Below are 16944 nucleotides of genomic sequence, written 5' to 3'. Positions count from 1 at the left end.
TGGACAATAGGACTGTTTTGGTTTCATTTAAATCTACTTAAATCAATTGCTACTGAACTGAAATGTATTATTTTGGAAACAGACTGCTCCATGGGTTACCATCTGCTTATGCAATCGGTACCAGCTCTGTTGCAAGAGTCTCATGCAAACACAGTCTGGTTCTAGCCCTGCCTAACACAGGTCACCAGCTGGTGTGAGGGCTTGATTAAACTCTTGACTCTTCTGCTTCCACTTTCTTATCTCTGAAATGGGGACCACAGCGTTTTCCAAAGCCCTTCTAAAGGGGAGTTGGCTACATTAGTCACCATGTATGTATTCAGATAGGAAGGAAGCCTAATCTGGTATTGCAGATTATTCCAGTGTCTTAATTTCAGCTGATGCAACATAAAAGTTGTCAAAATACTTTTTTTTCCTCTTTTCCCCATCCGTGCATTTTGGAACAGAAGTCCACCAAATTAAGCTATACTGATGAAAGCTATGACATAGTCTGATAGGTTTTATTTCTGAATGAGAATGTTGGTAAGTCAATGAAAAGTAGGGACACTCAGCATCTGCAGAACAGCTGCAGTTCTCATGCAGCAATAACCTTTAGCTAATTTGTCTTCCAAACATGTCTATGTGGAACTTGGGAAAGTGAAAAGGAAACATTTCTATTACTGCATTAATCAAAAGAGCTAGGGAATGCTGGTAAAGCACTGAATATGCTTTTCATCAAAATAGTTCATTAAGTAGTTCATAAAACTGGAATCTAGTCCTGAAATTAATCGGGGAAAAATACATGTAAACTGCTAAATTCCGTAGTCATGATCTGTCAAAAAAGCCAGATGCCTCTTCACAACAGTTGGTATTTACATTCATTGCACAGAAATCAAAAGGGGAAATAAAATTAAGCAACATTAGTTTGCTGAAGCATAGGATCTGCAAGTATCACAAATAGGGAAGCTTCAGTATTCAATTCTGCAATGACAAAATAGTTCCAGTTAACTTATTTGCTGAATTAAGAGTTTCACTTATTATTTAACTCTGCAGAAAGTCACAAAAAGGAAATAACCTCGTTGATCTCTTTCCATTAATATCCCTCACATTGTTTGTCCTATGAATTATGACTTATGGGAAAATTAACTGTCCATGCTATACATCATACACAAGCAAGTCTTAAACAGTGTATGCTGTAAAAATATTGACATACCTCCAAGAGGTTAATTTCCCTACAGATTAGACCTTTTTTTTCCAAAGGAAACAGTAACACCTATTTGAACAGCATAATAGAAATAGAACTCCAGTTGTTGAAATCGGTTTTTTATGGACTCATACAACCTACATCTCAATGACTTCATGTTTCACTCTAAAGCAGAAACTACTCCAAAACTTGGGGGGTTATTGCAGAATTAATTAATTCTCTCATCACAGTAGTTTACCCCTAGTCTTCTATTTTACACATCTGGGCTGGGAGGTCTCTAATCAAGTGTGTTGTTGTCATTATGTCAAAGCAAAATTAACATCAGGACAGCAGTGATTGGTAGTGAGACATTATTCATTCAACTGTAATGGTTCAGTTTGCCAAAATCCCTCAAAATTCACCATGTAGCATCTTAAAACTGCTTGGTTTCTGATCAGTAGTGATACATTCACTTTCTATTCAAGGCTTGATTGCATGCTTGATTTCATGGTATATATAGAAAGAGCAACAAATATTTCTAAAGGCCTTACTACTCTGTTTTTCTGTCAATTTACATGAGCAATGCTAGCTTGGCCTCAATTTGCCTTAGAGGGTAGGTGTGCTTAGGTCCAACCCTGTTTGGGCCGAACATCCTTCTGTGATTTTTTTCTTGAATTTTATTACATGAAAAATGAAGCCTCAGATTTAGGACATTCCTTTCAGTAAAGATGGTGTGGGAAAGCAATAGGAAGTTTCCATGAGGATGGAGAAAGGCAAAACATAGAACTTGTTGCAGACCATGAAATCAAATAAGCATTGTCCAAATCATGTCTGGGCAGACTACAGCAGGCTTCCACAAACACTCCTGTACACCATGTGAGGACTTTTTAGAAAACACGTGTGTGTTTTGACTGAAAATGTCTTATACTGCCTATTTTTAAAACACTGTTTTGTAAAATAGATGCTTATGATGGAAAGCTGCAAAGACAAGTGTAACTCTTGCATTGCTTCTTACAAAGCAAAAGAACAAAATTATAGAATGGTTTGTGTTGGAAGGAGCCTTAAAGATAATCCAGTTCCAACCCCCTTGCCATGGGCAGGGATGCCTTTCACTGGACCATGTTGCTCAGATTCGTGTTCTGTTTCCATTGTCAGATGGAATATTTTCATGCAAAATGTGCTTAATACAAAGAGGATAGATAGCTCTTGTGTTATGTCTGTGGCTGTAGACGTAACAGCCATCTGTAAACCTTCAGTAGAATAGCACTCCGTACAAATAAGGAGTGCAAATTATCATTACAAAATCAGTGATCTTGACTTGTACTTCTTTTCCATGTGGCCTTTAGATAAGGCTTCACAAAGTCAGTAGGGAAATGCATCCACTTGGTAGAACCGCTAGTATATTCAGTAAAGGAAATTATATATATTCTGTATGGCTCAAACCTTACTTAAAGACCTTCTTGTTAGAAGTCTGTCAGGAGAAAAAAATAAATCAAGCTCGTGCAGCAAAAGTATTAGTCTTCTATTTATCAGTAGAGTTGTTTCTTTCCAAGTAATTTGTTTTGCTCTTCACCGTTTATCTCTTGGGCACTTGTCATTGTGTCCATCCTTGAGGAAGAGCTCCTGCAGGACTTTAGATGGAGCCACAGAAAATGGTGAAAGAGTAAACACTTTCTCCCAACATCTCTCTGATGAACTCCTCCTCTCTTACTAAGAGGATTTTACTAAAGGACAAAAATATGCTCCATAGTGCACTATAGTAGTAATAAGGATTCCAGATCCAAAATCTTACCTCTAACACCACATTGCAGAAATATTTACATTAGTTAAACTAATCACTGTTAATCTGGACTTTAGTTTAGGCAAGGAGGTTCTTATACACTATCATGCTGAATGCTTTGACTGCCAGCTATTGCCTGGTTGAGAGCCTGTTTTAATTTCCAGCTTAGTTTCATTCAGACATATTTTTTTGTTGTTGTTTATTCCTATACCAAACTGGATTTTTGTTTAAATGGCTTTTGTTTGTGGTCTTGCATTATAGTTTCTGATACAGTAAAAAGAAAGCAACACTATCTCTCTCCCCTCTTTATTTTTGCAGTACAAGTTGCTTATCTTCTCTAAATAAAATTGATGACAAAACCTATGTTGTTCTCAAGGGCAATGAGGTCCAGTTTCAAGATACGGAAGTTTTGGGATTCTCCTTTTACTGCAGGCTAATTCAAGGAGAATTTAAGTTTACAGCCTAGACTGAAGTAGGAAATTAAAGAAACTAGATGAGTTTCAAACTATTTTGCTAGTCTGTTGTCCCTATCATCGAACTAAGTCAAATGGTTTTTCTGTGGTTCTCTTCTACAGGCAGGCACTTTCTGTTAATAAATCAAGAGCCTTTCCTGGAACTACTGTTTTTCTATTAATTTTCAGATATTGCAGAAGCTGGGAAGTGATGAGGGTTAAGTTTGATCCCCACCCATTTGTTTGTCCCAAAGGAGATAATTATCTCATCATTTCAATGGGGATTGTTTACCAAGATATTTTCCACTAACTTTAAAACTTTCAGTCTTTGTTCTCCATGCCAAGTGACACACAAAAAAATGTGCATTTGCATCTTGAGCAGCATCATATCCTCAGGAAAGCTCTCTTGATTAGGTTTATTATTCAGCTGTAACTTTCCCTGCAAAACTCAAGCATATCAATACACTTTGTGATGTTTGTGTCCACCTTGGAGGGAAGGAAAAGGTGGTGGTGCTAGTTACCAGCACTGATTGAGCAGCTAATCTTGCAGAACATTACACAATACTAGGACTGTTTCTCCAAGCAGAAGCAGAACTTTTTGTAGATAGAGTAGAATTCATTGCAGTGAACATCATTTGAACCTATATGAATTACTGAAATGGCCAGCACGTGAATGTCTGGTTTTAATTGGGAGGTAGGAGGTGGTGGGTGGAGTGTGTGCAGGGAAAAGTTGGGAAAAAAATATTCAATATAGCAAATGCTGGCACTATAGAGTGCCATAAAATTTTTTATCATCAAGTATTATGTATCCTGTTTGCTGCTCATGCTTGTCTAATTTTGATCATCTATTCAAGCAAGGAATAGCTGGCAGGATTATTTATATTTTCTGTTTCTAAACAATGATACGGAATTAATTTATCTGTAAATTTACAGTTTGTTTCCACTAGATTGTGTCCTGAAATTTCCAGACTCATAAATACTATATTTAAGCCACAATTAGAGTTTTATGTGTCTTTCAGGTTCAGGCATGTAAAGAGATGGTTCTCCTCCAAATTCATGATTTATTGCATGGCCTTCAGATAACAAGCTAAAACCAGAGCAGAGCATATATCTTCTAAATTTGTATGTAAAATCTTTCCCCCCCTTCTTGTCTCTGACTAATGAGAGCTATTTCTGGATAATAAATTGAGACTGTACTTGAAGAGCATGATTTCTGCTGTCTAATATGGGTTAATTAGCAGATTGCCTTCTAAAGGATCACTTAGTCTGATTAAATTTTAATTGAAAAACAAGAAAACAGATGAGCACTTAAAAGACTGAAATAAGGAGTGTTTCTGCCTGTGACAAATGTGCATTCTCTACCCTCATTCATTTTGCCAGCTAGGAAGCATAAGAGGACACAGAAACAAAGAGAGGTGCTTGTGCCTGTATTACTGTCTTTAATGAGACTGCCCTTTGCATGTTAAATCAATTATTTCCTCTCTTCACTGGGTTGTCACTGTCAGCAGTTATGGATTAACAAAGCCAAGTGCTGGTCTCTGTTACAAATTCATCATTTTAGCATTGTTCCCACAGACAATGTGCACTTGCAAAAAACATAAAACCCAGGGGAAAAACCCTGAAATGCCCAGATTGAAATTTGTCACTCTGTTCCTTTTGAGACTCAGTCCACTGAAGAACTTTCTGCATTGTTTAACATGTGTGTAATTGGTTCTGTGTTAAAATAATGGTGCTAAAGTGAAAGGGTGGAAAAATGCTATCTATCATCAGTGCCTGGGAGAAGGTGTGGGAAAACTGTTTTCCACTTGGCAGAATAGTTAGAAAGCAGGTCTATTGGTCTATTCTGCAAAGTCAGGACAGATTCTTAAGCCACTAGCCTTAATGAAGGAAGGGAGGTGTGACAATATTATCTCTTACGTTTTATTTATAATGGCATTGTATCTAAACGCAAATTCTTTTGAAAAATTTCACTCACACATTTTTGGAAGGTCCTGGAGACTGTATGCAATAGTAAAATGTGGTGGGTTGGCACTGACTGGATGCCAGGCACTCACCAAAGTCTCTCTGTCACTCCCCTCCACAACTGGACAGGAGAGAGAAAATACAGTGAAAGGTTTGTGATTTGAGATAAGGGCAGAAGGAGATCACTTACCAATTATCATCACAGGCAAAACAGTTTCAACTTGGGAATATTAATTGAATTTATTACTAACAAAATCAGAGCAGGATGATGAAAAGTAAAATAAATCTTAAAAAAACCTTTCCCTTACCCTGCCCTCCTTCACAGGCTCTACCTCCTCCCTCTCAATGGCTCCGGGAGACAGGGAGTGGGGGCATTGTGGTCAGTTCATCCCACTCCTGCCACTGCTCAGGAAGAGGAGTTGTTGCCCTGCTCTGCCATGGAGTCCCTCCCGCAGCGGACAGTTCTCCATGAACTTCTCCAGCACGAGTCTCCTTCATGGACAGCAGTTCTCTTTGAACTGCTGCAGTGTGGGTCACTCTTCCGTGGGGTTCACTCCTTCAGGCACAGCCTGCTCCAACGTGGGTCCCCCATGGGGTCACAAGTCCTACCAGGAAACCAGCTCCAGAGTGAACTCACTTCATGGGTCTGCACGTTCCTGCCAGGACCCTGCTCCAGCACAGGCCTCCCATGGGGTCACAGCCTCCTCTCAGGCATCCACCTGCTCTGGTGTGGGGCTCCTCCACAGCCTGCAGGATCTCTGCATCCCCAGGGACCTCCATGGGCTGCAGGGGAATCTCAGCTCCAGAGCCCGGAGCATCTCTGCCCCCACTTCTGCACTGACCTTGTTGTCTGCAGGGCTGTTCCTCCCACATTCTCACTCCTCTCTGCTCTGGCTGCAGTTGCATCGGAGCAGTAACATTTTTTTGCCTTTTCAACTACATTATCATAGAGATGTTACCATCATTTCTGATAGACCCAGCCTTGGCCAGTGGCACATCCATCATGGAACTGGCTGGCATTGGCTTTGCTGGACATGGAGGAAGCTTCAAGCAGATTTTAACAGAAGCCACCCCTGCAGCCCCCCCAGCTACCAAAGCGTGGCCACACAAACACAATGGATTCACTAAACCATAACAAGGATGCTGTTGTTTAAATACTCTTTGCATTTACAGGTGATTCTGGGATTGGGTAGTGTGAATTTTAAGAACAGCTAAGGTGATAGAACTTCAGATGCAGATAGGAGTTCACTGGCATATCCAGCAAACTCTTTTGCAGAGAGATTTTGGAGCTCATGTTGAGCAGTTCCAGTTTGCTTTGGGGTATGTCAGTCTTCTTCCTCAGTTCTGAGCATGTAAATAAACCTTACAGAAGCTTCTTCAGAATTATACTAAATAGTGAATATTCTCAAGTGTAAAGGTATGTGTGTAGGATTAAGATACCAATGTTTTCTAATCCCTCTTCAAACTCAGTTACACCCTTTGAAGGACATAGACAGGGCTTCTTTACAGTGCAGTGATGCAGTTATTTAGTCAAGAGTATTTTTTCTCTGGTAAAGACCATTTCCGTGTTTCTCTGTGTTTGATAGTATCTTGTTTAGTAGTTTCTTGTCTTTGGTGTTCTTACCGGACAGCCTGTTCTGTGCTGGTTAATCAGTAAATTAAAAGGGATGTTGAGCTCTTATCCACAGTTTGCTTCATAGCATGTACTTAATTACTTTCACTGGAATCTGCTTTCAAAGTTCAGTAAAGGACAAGGTATCCTACTCTGTGCTTTCTCCACCTAAATGGAGATAATAAAATATTGCAATAAAACTAGCAAGACTGCTTTAAAAAAAAAGGGCCAGCCACATTGAAGTGTCAGGAGTTTTCCCACTTAAAAATAAATCAATAACAAATTGTGACAAAATGACTTAAATAAGAAATCAAGAACAAGACACGTAAAGAAATCTTCTGAGTGTTCTGTGTTCTAAACCAACAGCCAAAAATTATGCCTAATTTGCTGTCTGTTGTATCACAAAACTATGCAGAGTGAAAACCAGGCATGTATTTACATGCATTCTTTAACTATCAGGCTGAGATGTAGGGACAGCTTTGTAGGAAGTGGCATGTGCTGGAGGCTCAGTTAGGTAAGAAAAATTCTGCCTAGGTGAAGGCACAAGTTCCTGACAGACCAAAGTAAAGCATAATGAAGTGAAAGCAGTAGAGTGTCTTGGTTCTGTAATTAATTAATGCATTGAGAAGCACTGGTGCATGAACAGAATGAAACACTAAGAAGTTGGCTGGGTAAATGAAGAATCAACAAGATTAGCCAAACTTTCTCTGCAGAGCAAGTTCAATCTTGTTATATAACCTTTTGGATAAAGTGTGTTATATACAATGCATTCAAACTCTACAAATACCTTTCTATTTTGTATGCTGTAAGATACTGGTGGCTCATTTAAAGTCACTTGTAGCAAATTTAAATAACTTTCATAATTGCCTTATTAAAAGCACACAAATAAACAAAAACCACTGACATGTTGAAGCACTTAAAAAACCAACAAAACTTACTTGAGTTCTTCTTTTTCCCAAAACTGTGGAAAAGTGAGAAGATAATATTCTATCTGCTTTATTGATAGAAGTGTGAAAATATAATCTCATTCTGGATTAAATCTTGCTGTTGTTGGAAAGAACTCTCCCTTGAAGTATGTTAATCCATATTTTGCCAGGATTTTTTCCCCTACTGGGAATTTTCAAAACTTTGTCCTTTGATAAGAGAACTATATTTTAAGACTAAACTGTTGATTGAAAAATGCAAAATATGTATGCACTTGCAATAGCACTTGCACTGCATTTATAAAGTGATTGGTTATGACAGCAAGGGGAAAACTTTTCCCCTGCTATTTGTAGTTGATCTACACAGGAATGTAAACCTGGGGAATAACAGTTGCTTTCCAGGGTTTGTTTTTATTTTTTTCTTCTATTTCAATTCATACATAAGGGAGAAGGAATCCTGTATAGTCCTAGTGATCTCTCTAGTTTTTTGCATATATTCATATGTTCTTTTGGTTATGTGTGTTACTTACATCTGTCAACATCAAGCATGAAGATTGTGGAGTTTCTGTTCTTCTAGAAGTGAAAGTTAACATTATTCCCTCAATGACTACTTCCCATTTTTTGTTTCAGTTTCAACTTTGATCTTGTGGTAGGTGGCTACCTCATTGTCCTGTTAGAAACAAGCTGTTTCTGCCTTGGATTTTGTTTGTTAAAACAGACTATACGAGTTCTAGGATTGTCAAGAGTCTTGCAGAACCTAGTTTAATATAGGCCAGCTGGGTATTCACTCCTTTATGCTTAGCTGATCCGGAACCAGACTTGTGTAGTCAACTGACGTCCTCTTCACTTAATGTGGAATTTATTAATTCCCACCATCCTTCTATAATGCAGGTGCTGCTGACTCATATCCTGCACCTCTTGCCCCAACCTCTTGCTTCCAGCTCAACTCTCTGCATAGGTCAGTAAAGGACAGTAAAACTTTCACAGGTTAGCAAGACACAAGGGTGTTGCCTGTCAGACTGAGACAATGTGGTTCATTTGTCTTATTTTTCTTTCTCAAAAAAGGTCGTAAACCATTCCCCACAGAAGAGAAGTAGGAAATCCAGGACTCAGCTAAAAGACTTCTTTTTACATCTGGCGTGGTTCTTGCCCTGACAAACATGAAATTCATACTGCAAACACAGATAATGCTGAGAGGGAAATGAGAGGTCAGCTGTCCTAAGTTCTGCTGGTTCGTGTAATCCTGCAGAGACTGTCAAGTGGCGAAGGCAGCCTCAAAGGCTTGTCCCCTTGGCCCCATGTGCTGGCCCTGGTCATATTGCCAGTGTGATTCAGATGGGAATGCCTGAGACCAAGCAAGCAGTTAGGGTAAATCTGTCATTACACTAGAGATGGGAGTGAATAAAGATGGCAGGAACCACAGTTGTGTGCTTTTCTGGTGTCTTTGAGCTGCTCAGAAGGGGAGACTGTTACTGCCATGCTTTCCTGAGAACTCTTGCCTTGAGCAGATTACATATGAAAGGTGCCAGGTGCCAAGTGGCAGAAACATGCATGTCCAGATAGGGTGCTGCTGTTTTGTATTCTAGGCTGTGTGGGTTTTTTGCATTCTAATCCTTAAAGAATTTTTTCTTCCTTTCCAAGAAGTGATGAGCTTTCATTTCTGTGCATTGACACGTGTATAGCAGCCGTTCTAAAGATGACATGGGAATAGCTGATCTTTCTGCTGCCTCGATGAAATCATTTCACCGTATGTGAATTCTCTCGGCTTTCTGCAGCTCTGCCACGTTGTGTCTCTGGCTACCAAAGTAAGCAGCGTGGCACAGCAAGATTTTCTTAGCAGTACTGCATCTATCTTTGAGGTTGGGAAGAGAGGTGAAAGAATATATAGGATAATATGAAGTCTTTGAAGAACTCAAACAGGAGTTTTTAATAAAACATTACTTGTGTACACCTCATATATTTAGACATGAAAAGTAATTGGGGAGAAAGAATTTTTTATTCATTGGTAAAATCATTAGTTGCATAGTTGGCTTCACTTTCTGCTTCCTTACCCAAAACCCAAGCTGCCAAGGTATTCCAGAGAGGAAAATATTTTCTCTGATGGACAGTATCTTCTGTTCAGTTGAGGCACATTGGGGGTGCAGAGTGAAAGCAAATCATCTTCAATATCTACCTTGTTTGTTTGTTGTTTTCTCTTTCTCCGGGACTATAACTCAGAACAATAAATTATGGTGTTTAGTATTACATTAGATATATATTTGTTGTTTAACAACTAAACACAGAAACTTACTCAGTAGTTGAGCTATGACAGCTGTAAGCCAGGATTAATATATTTTAGTTTGACTGTGAATTTACAACTTGATCTAGCTGTAAAGTACTTGCAAAATTCAGACTGTGCCTGTGAAATAGGTTCTGCTGCTTTTAATGTGCAAGCAGACATTGAAGTGCTATAAGCCAACAGGACAGGAAACTTCCCATGACCACTGTGCTGCCTGTCTGCATAACGAGTCTGAGGATGCTGTCCTGTCAATCTAGCTGTGACCACCCACAGGCATTTTTCCTTCAAAAGGGTTACTGGCTGAGAGGGTTTCTTTTTGCTTTATATACGTGTAGTCAATCCTGCGACAATATTATCCAGGTCGGCAGAACTTTGTGGTGTATATCTGACCTGGGAGTCTTAACATGTGACTCAGGATTTTTATTATTGGAAAGATATCCATTAACAATTAAATATGTTTTTATTGCATCTAAAAATAAGATTATTATAAACAGCTGACAGCTACTGTAACTTTATAGCTGGAGCCAGAAAACCTAAATCACTGTAAAATCCATGTGGGACAAGTAAAAGGGTGTGCAATTTGCATGGCATGGATTTTAACTGTTTATGTAGTTTTAAAGTCATTACGAATTCCTTTAGGCTTTTTGTTCATACAGTTGCTTGTACCACTTCACCTATCTCTTTAGCCCTGCTGATGCTGGATTTGGTTAAAAACTGAAATCTGGTTAAAGATGAACATCAGTATGCTGTTTAAATTTAAAATTTGTTACCCTGTAATAATAAAATAGAAATTAAAAAAAATTAAAATTTTATTGTGATTGGCTAAGTTGTTAGTATTATATGTACCTATGATTAGATAACTACTGCACTTCTCTGGTTTCTTCAAATTGTATAAAAGATTTAGATGTCAGTGTGAAAAAAAGATTGCTGTTAAAGCTTTTTTATTTCTTGCAGGAAAGTCTCTAGTACTTAGTAGGTTCTAAATTCAGTGTTTTTCAGTGCACTAAATCTTTACATCCTTGATAAAACAACTTGAGAAAGAAGTGAAATTACTCCTGTGTTCTTTTGGAGTCAGAAGTGAGGACAAAGCCTAGGAGTCCTCAAAGGAAGCATAAATTCTTGCTTTAATGGATTCAGCTTTCAGAAGCTGTGATTGTCCATTACATTGTAATACTGTTGAGAGTAGAATGAAAGCCATTGGGTCTAATTTCAGGCTTAATAGTTCAATTACATCTCCTTTCTTGTGGAAAAACAGCATTTCAAAAGACAATTGTTCATACTACTGGGAGAACCTTAAAGCTGCCATTAGATCTATGTGTCAGATCCCCAGGGAATGCTTTGAATAACACGGGAGGCTTTAGCCTCTTCAAAAGAGACCTGGCTCTGAGCAATATCTAGTTGTTCTTCCTCTATGTACTAGGGTGCCTGTGGGGCAGGATCTGTTGCTCTAGTTTATATATAGTCGGTTTATTGTCTTCTGTCTTCAGTCTGGTGTATCTGTCTATCTGGCCACAAGTACCCCAGAAGTCCTTTTTTCTTCCTATTGCTTATTGACATCAGACCCAACTGTTCCTTACTAGAGTATCTTAAGATTTTCTTGCACTCCTTAACTCTTAGAATAAAATCAGTAATGGTGTGTGACCTATATGGGCCAAGACTTCTTGCTATTTTTATATTTAAGAACTTTCCAGCCCTACTCTTACTCATATGGGGGAAATTCAACTGGCAGGTGCCTAAAACAGTCCTGCCTTTATCAGTATGAACTTTCTTGAGGTGAGACCTAAGGCGATGTATAAATTATGAGTTAGTCATTTTCAGCTTATGTGTTTGGGCATATTTGAAAAAGTATTTTAAAATACATCTTTCAAGATACTAACACTTGCACCATCTATCCTGTTCTTCCTCATCTTCCTTGCCTCATATTTTACAATCCAAAGACTTTTTGGTGGAAGTTTTCTGCAGTTTAGGAAATCAAGCACAGCCAACTTGGGGCATTCTGTATTCTCGCATATGAAAACAAAGGCACCGCTGACATTTGAGCCTAACAGATTTGCCAGGCAAAAAAACAACCATGTTTGCTGTTCAGTTGTATAGTGTCCACTCACTTTATTGTTTTTTGGTTTTGGTTTTTTTTTTTTATTTTGTTTTGTTTTAAGCCAAAATCTTTAATTATTTCAGTATGGGCAAAAGTTAAGCTGCTTGGAAAGCAGCTACATATTTCCCACAGCACCAAAGCTATATGAGCATGTTTTGTGACTGTCTTTGTTCCTGCAGCTGGGATGCATACAGTGCATTCAGACTTCTTGCAGGCATAAAGTAAGTTAGAAGAACTGGACTGTAGATCTTAGATAATTGTGTGCTAATAGCCAATAGCTGTGTGCAGATAGGGATGGGAAGAGGGTGTCAGCTGTGTCTGGAGAATTATCTGTGGTTCACTATACCAAGAGTTCATGTAACTTGCAGAGCTGGCCATCTCCCCCAGAATGTTAGCTGCCTGGCTGTGAAGGGCAGCTGTGTGCCACTCAGTCCAGCAGTTTCTTCCCCTCACATTTGGGCTCTCTTTAGACCTCCAGACCTCAAATCCTGGCAGGTCTTGACATAATTGTATGTACTGGGAAACTGATCTCATGAGGTCAGGCCAAGGTGGATTAATGCAATGAGATAATGGGAGTGGATAGTTCACTGGGTCTCTTGGAGACCACTTGCTCTGTGAGAAAACAGCAACAAAAAAAATATCCAAGTCTGATTATGGAATGGAAAATGACTGGAAAACTGGCACTTAGTGTAACATTTAGGCTATGGAAGAAGTCAGGGCATCTTTTCAAGAATAATAGATAACAGATTTCATTTTCAGGTGATTTGGATATCCTTTGGGACTTTCAGGAAGTTCCTCTGCATACCATAGCTCAAATGAGTGATTGTACTTTGATTGGTTTCTTCTCAGATGAGCTCTTGTGATCCATTTTTTTTTTAATAGGGCTTGTGTGTTTTACTTGCCTGCTCTCAAAACTTTGTATGTTTTACTTGTCTTCTCTCAACCTGCTTGTTTTAGGGTTGCTTCTCATTTGTACACCATTTTATCGTGATAAATGACTGGCTTGGTGAGAACTCTGTCCCTTTTCTCTCCAGAGCCTGTAGGCTATGGAAAGACACTGCATCCAGTTTTACACACACTTTTTGAGTTTACCAGGAAAAAAAATCCAGTTCTTTACCTTCATTCACTTTCAATGCTTCTCCTTTTATCTTCTGGAACAGCCTGTGTGTTGAAAGTGCATTTTTAATTAAATTGTGTGCATCTTGTATATGTACAATACATTCACTTTGAGGGCATTTTTATTACAGTAGGAGGGTGATGATATGTAATAAGTCTCAAGAATAATTAAAACCTGTGTTAACTTGTGTATGTTTTCAGTAGTGATTGAACTTCGTGTTGAGTCTCTGCTGGGTCCAAGATCAGATCTTAATCAAGTAGAAAGGAAGGAAAGGGTGATGGGGGAAGGAAGAGTTGGTTGCTACCTTTAAAAGTTCTTGCCAGTTTAAGATAAACATCACATGTCATGTTTACTTCTAAAAAAATTTTTTTAAGTATATTGCTTCCAGTTTTTAAAATATTTAGCTGCAGATAGTTTCTGTGTTCGTCACTTATTGAGGGAGAAATGCAGACAGTGGGTAATATTATAAATCAATATTTGGAAATATCTTCACCTTTTCTGTCTATTGATGGAGCCTCAGAGTTTTGTTCAGTGTTTACACTGAAGGGAAAAAAAAAAGAGTAACATGGTAAGGCTTTAACTGCATCATGATGTTACAGGGCAAACATTTAAATAACTAGAGATTTCCCTGAGAGAATATGGTATATCTGTTTGGTTTTTTCCTTTTACTTTGAGGGGGCAGAAATGCACTCCAGAATCAGCAAGATGCATGGTTTTGATCTGAAACTCGCACTTCCTGCACTAAATAATAATTAGTGCTTTGCATTTACCATGGCATACCAGATTCCAGCATGGGAGAAGGAAGGGGCCTGATTCAAGAACAATGATTGGAATCCTGTTGCATGAAATGCTTTGAAAAAAAAATTTTATTTCTCTGTCTTTGAAAAGTACAGTTTTACCATTTGCTTTTAGATGGTTTGACTTTGGTAGAGACAGCAGGTGAATTAACATGAATCACACGAGCTTTGCCAAGGATTTTATGACATTCATACCCAAGTCAAGCTGAGGCATGTAACAGTGTTTTGAAATGGATAGTAGTTCTGAAGATGTCCCTAATATTAAACCAAATCCAAGATCTGCGCTGGAGTTTAAATGCTAGTTCAGTTTGCAGGAGTGTTATTTGCTCTCTGGAAGACATCCATTTGGTTTAAACTTGTAAGTCAAGTAAAAGTTTGTCTAATTAAAACTCCCTATTGAAATGTCAGAGCACCTGCATTAATTTTTCTTATGTGAAGAAAGTTTTTAGTATTTCATAAAATTATCATTAGTGGATAATAAAAAACTCAAGAGATTATTTTGAAAGTATGAGCTAAGGGGGAAAACCTGAGAAGGACAAACACATTTATTTTTTTAGGCTTCAGGATTTTACAAGATGGATTGTTACTTTTTCCTTACAGATTGTGTCAGATGCTGCTGGACAGGGGGTTGCCATCACTGGGAACAATACTTTTAACAACTGGAATTGGCCTAACGCTGTGATCTTTGCTGCTACTGTGATCACGACAATTGGTAAATATTTACTCTGTCAACCTTCCTATCTGTAGTTTTCTGTAGGCTCTACTGTTTTTGTCCTCTCCCATTTCTGTGTCAAGGTAGCCACCGAATAAAGTCCCCTTGGCTGGAGCTGCCTAAAGTATGTGTTCACCTGCAGATTCATGGAGGAGAAAACTGAGGATTTTGGCACTCTCTCCACGTGTGTACAGAAGAGGAAAGTGTGCCTTTCCAATAAGTAATGGACTAAAGGTGCTGTTGGGGTTGGCTGGTGTCCTTCCAGTTCCATTGATTTATGCACTTAAAGTTCCAAATCGTAAAATTCCAAAACAAAAGCGTAACAAAGCATTCCATTAAACGAATACCTAAAGCAAGTGCATATGAGGTTTTTGGATTGCTGTCTTGTTACATACACGCGTTCTCTTGAGCTACTACTAAATTATCAGTGCTCCTGGCTTGCAGAACTAACTATATTTTTATCCACCTCTTAAAAAAAGGTGAAACAGAACAACTGTTGCTTTTTAAATATCACTACTGATTTGTCCTTGTAAGATCCTCTGCACTGGAAGACTTCTTTCTCCTGTGATATATAGTTTTTCAGAACTCAGCATCATTTGCTTTCTGCTTTTGCAGAAAAATCTTTGCTACATGGTGTTGTTACACACCTCTTGCACAATTAAAAAAAAAAAAAGAAAAAAAGGGAATGAAAAATAACCAGAGAGAACTGAATATAGAAGTCTTACTGTTAAACCATATGCAGTACTGTGGTTTTCTTTATTATTTAAAATTCACAATACCTAGCTTATATTATAACTCATGAAAAACACTGAAGGCAACAACACATCTAAATAAGAAGACTCTATCAGAAGTTCAGGAAATAGGCTGCTGATTTTAGAGCCTGAATCTGTAATGCCCTGTTGGGTTCTATGACCAGCAAAGAACTAAATTCATTTGAAATATCTTGCACTTAACTCACAAGCTCTTACCCTGCAAAGGTACCAGGTCACAAGTTAAATGTATAGTGGGTCTTTCACCTGGGACCTAGCTTCAAGATGAATTTTGAGTTTCATTCCATAAAAATAAATCAGTCAAGTTTTAACAGCACTGCTTAAGATTGGGACATCATATTAGAAGTTTTTAGATGAGCTTTATTTTCTATTTATCCCATCTTGTCCAGAAAAAGATGCACAAAATCTAAGGAACACTTAAAGTGCAGTAATGGAATATGTATTTGTTAGAGTAGAATTGGAATGCATCCAGTTTCAGAAGATGGGCAGCTGGAGTAAACTAAATCCCTTTTAGATGGTGAAGTAAGGAGTGCCTGACACAGTAGGAGCACACACAGTGTTGTTTTGTTCACAACTAGAATTGCCTTGAATTCTCTTCAGCCAGAGCAGACGGAGGACATACTTATCTCTTTCAGGTTACGGAAATGTTTCCCCAAAGACACACGCTGGGCGTCTCTTCTGCATATTTTATGGGCTTTTTGGAGTCCCTCTCTGCTTGACGTGGATCAGTGCTCTGGGGAAATTCTTTGGAGGACGTGCCAAGAGGCTGGGCCAGTTTCTGACGAAAAGAGGAGTAAGCCTGGTAAGCCCTTACTTGTTTACCCTTGAACTTGTAGTTTTGAGGCATGAATTAAGCTTACATTTCATAACTTGCCTACTTACCTTGTAGTAAATGAACACTTGCACAAATCTTCCCAAATGATGTTTTATTGAAAGAACTAAAAAGAGGTATGGGGTCTGATGTGTTAGTTCTCCAAGAAGTTTAGCAAAATGAGATCTCATAAAAACCTTTGGTACTACTTCGTATGTTAAAGACCTTAAGAACAAATGTACATGAGGCTCCATTTCACAGACATTTCATTCAAGCTCCTCAGGCACAGGAATGAAAATACGCTGTCCTGCTTGGCTCCCACCTGCCTGCATGCTAGCAAAAATATTTCCTGCTGTGCAGTGAACCTATTGCAAAACAATATTTTTTCCTGAGTTACTGGCTTTTGCTTTTTTGTTCGTGGCATTTTGTTGGTTTTTTGGTGATGGTTTGTTTGGGTTTCTTTCTCCTCCCTTCCT

General features: G+C 38.6%; 1 protein-coding gene across 1 annotated transcript in view; it reads left to right on the top strand.

Annotated features, from left to right (window-relative positions):
• Nucleotides 1–16944, top strand: part of KCNK5 (potassium two pore domain channel subfamily K member 5) — a 35285-nt gene that overhangs the window by 11539 nt on the left and 6802 nt on the right. Inside the window, exons 2-3 of the mRNA XM_038132000.1 lie at nucleotides 14776–14887; nucleotides 16293–16459. Of these exons, the coding sequence (XP_037987928.1) occupies nucleotides 14776–14887; nucleotides 16293–16459 (279 nt within the window). The remainder of the gene's footprint in view (nucleotides 1–14775; nucleotides 14888–16292; nucleotides 16460–16944) is intronic.

Source organism: Motacilla alba, chromosome 3, assembly GCF_015832195.1.
Source record: "Motacilla alba alba isolate MOTALB_02 chromosome 3, Motacilla_alba_V1.0_pri, whole genome shotgun sequence".
Taxonomy (NCBI): Eukaryota; Metazoa; Chordata; class Aves; order Passeriformes; family Motacillidae; genus Motacilla; species Motacilla alba.
Note: the sequence above shows the minus strand (reverse complement) of the source record. Positions and strands in the feature narration are given on the sequence as shown.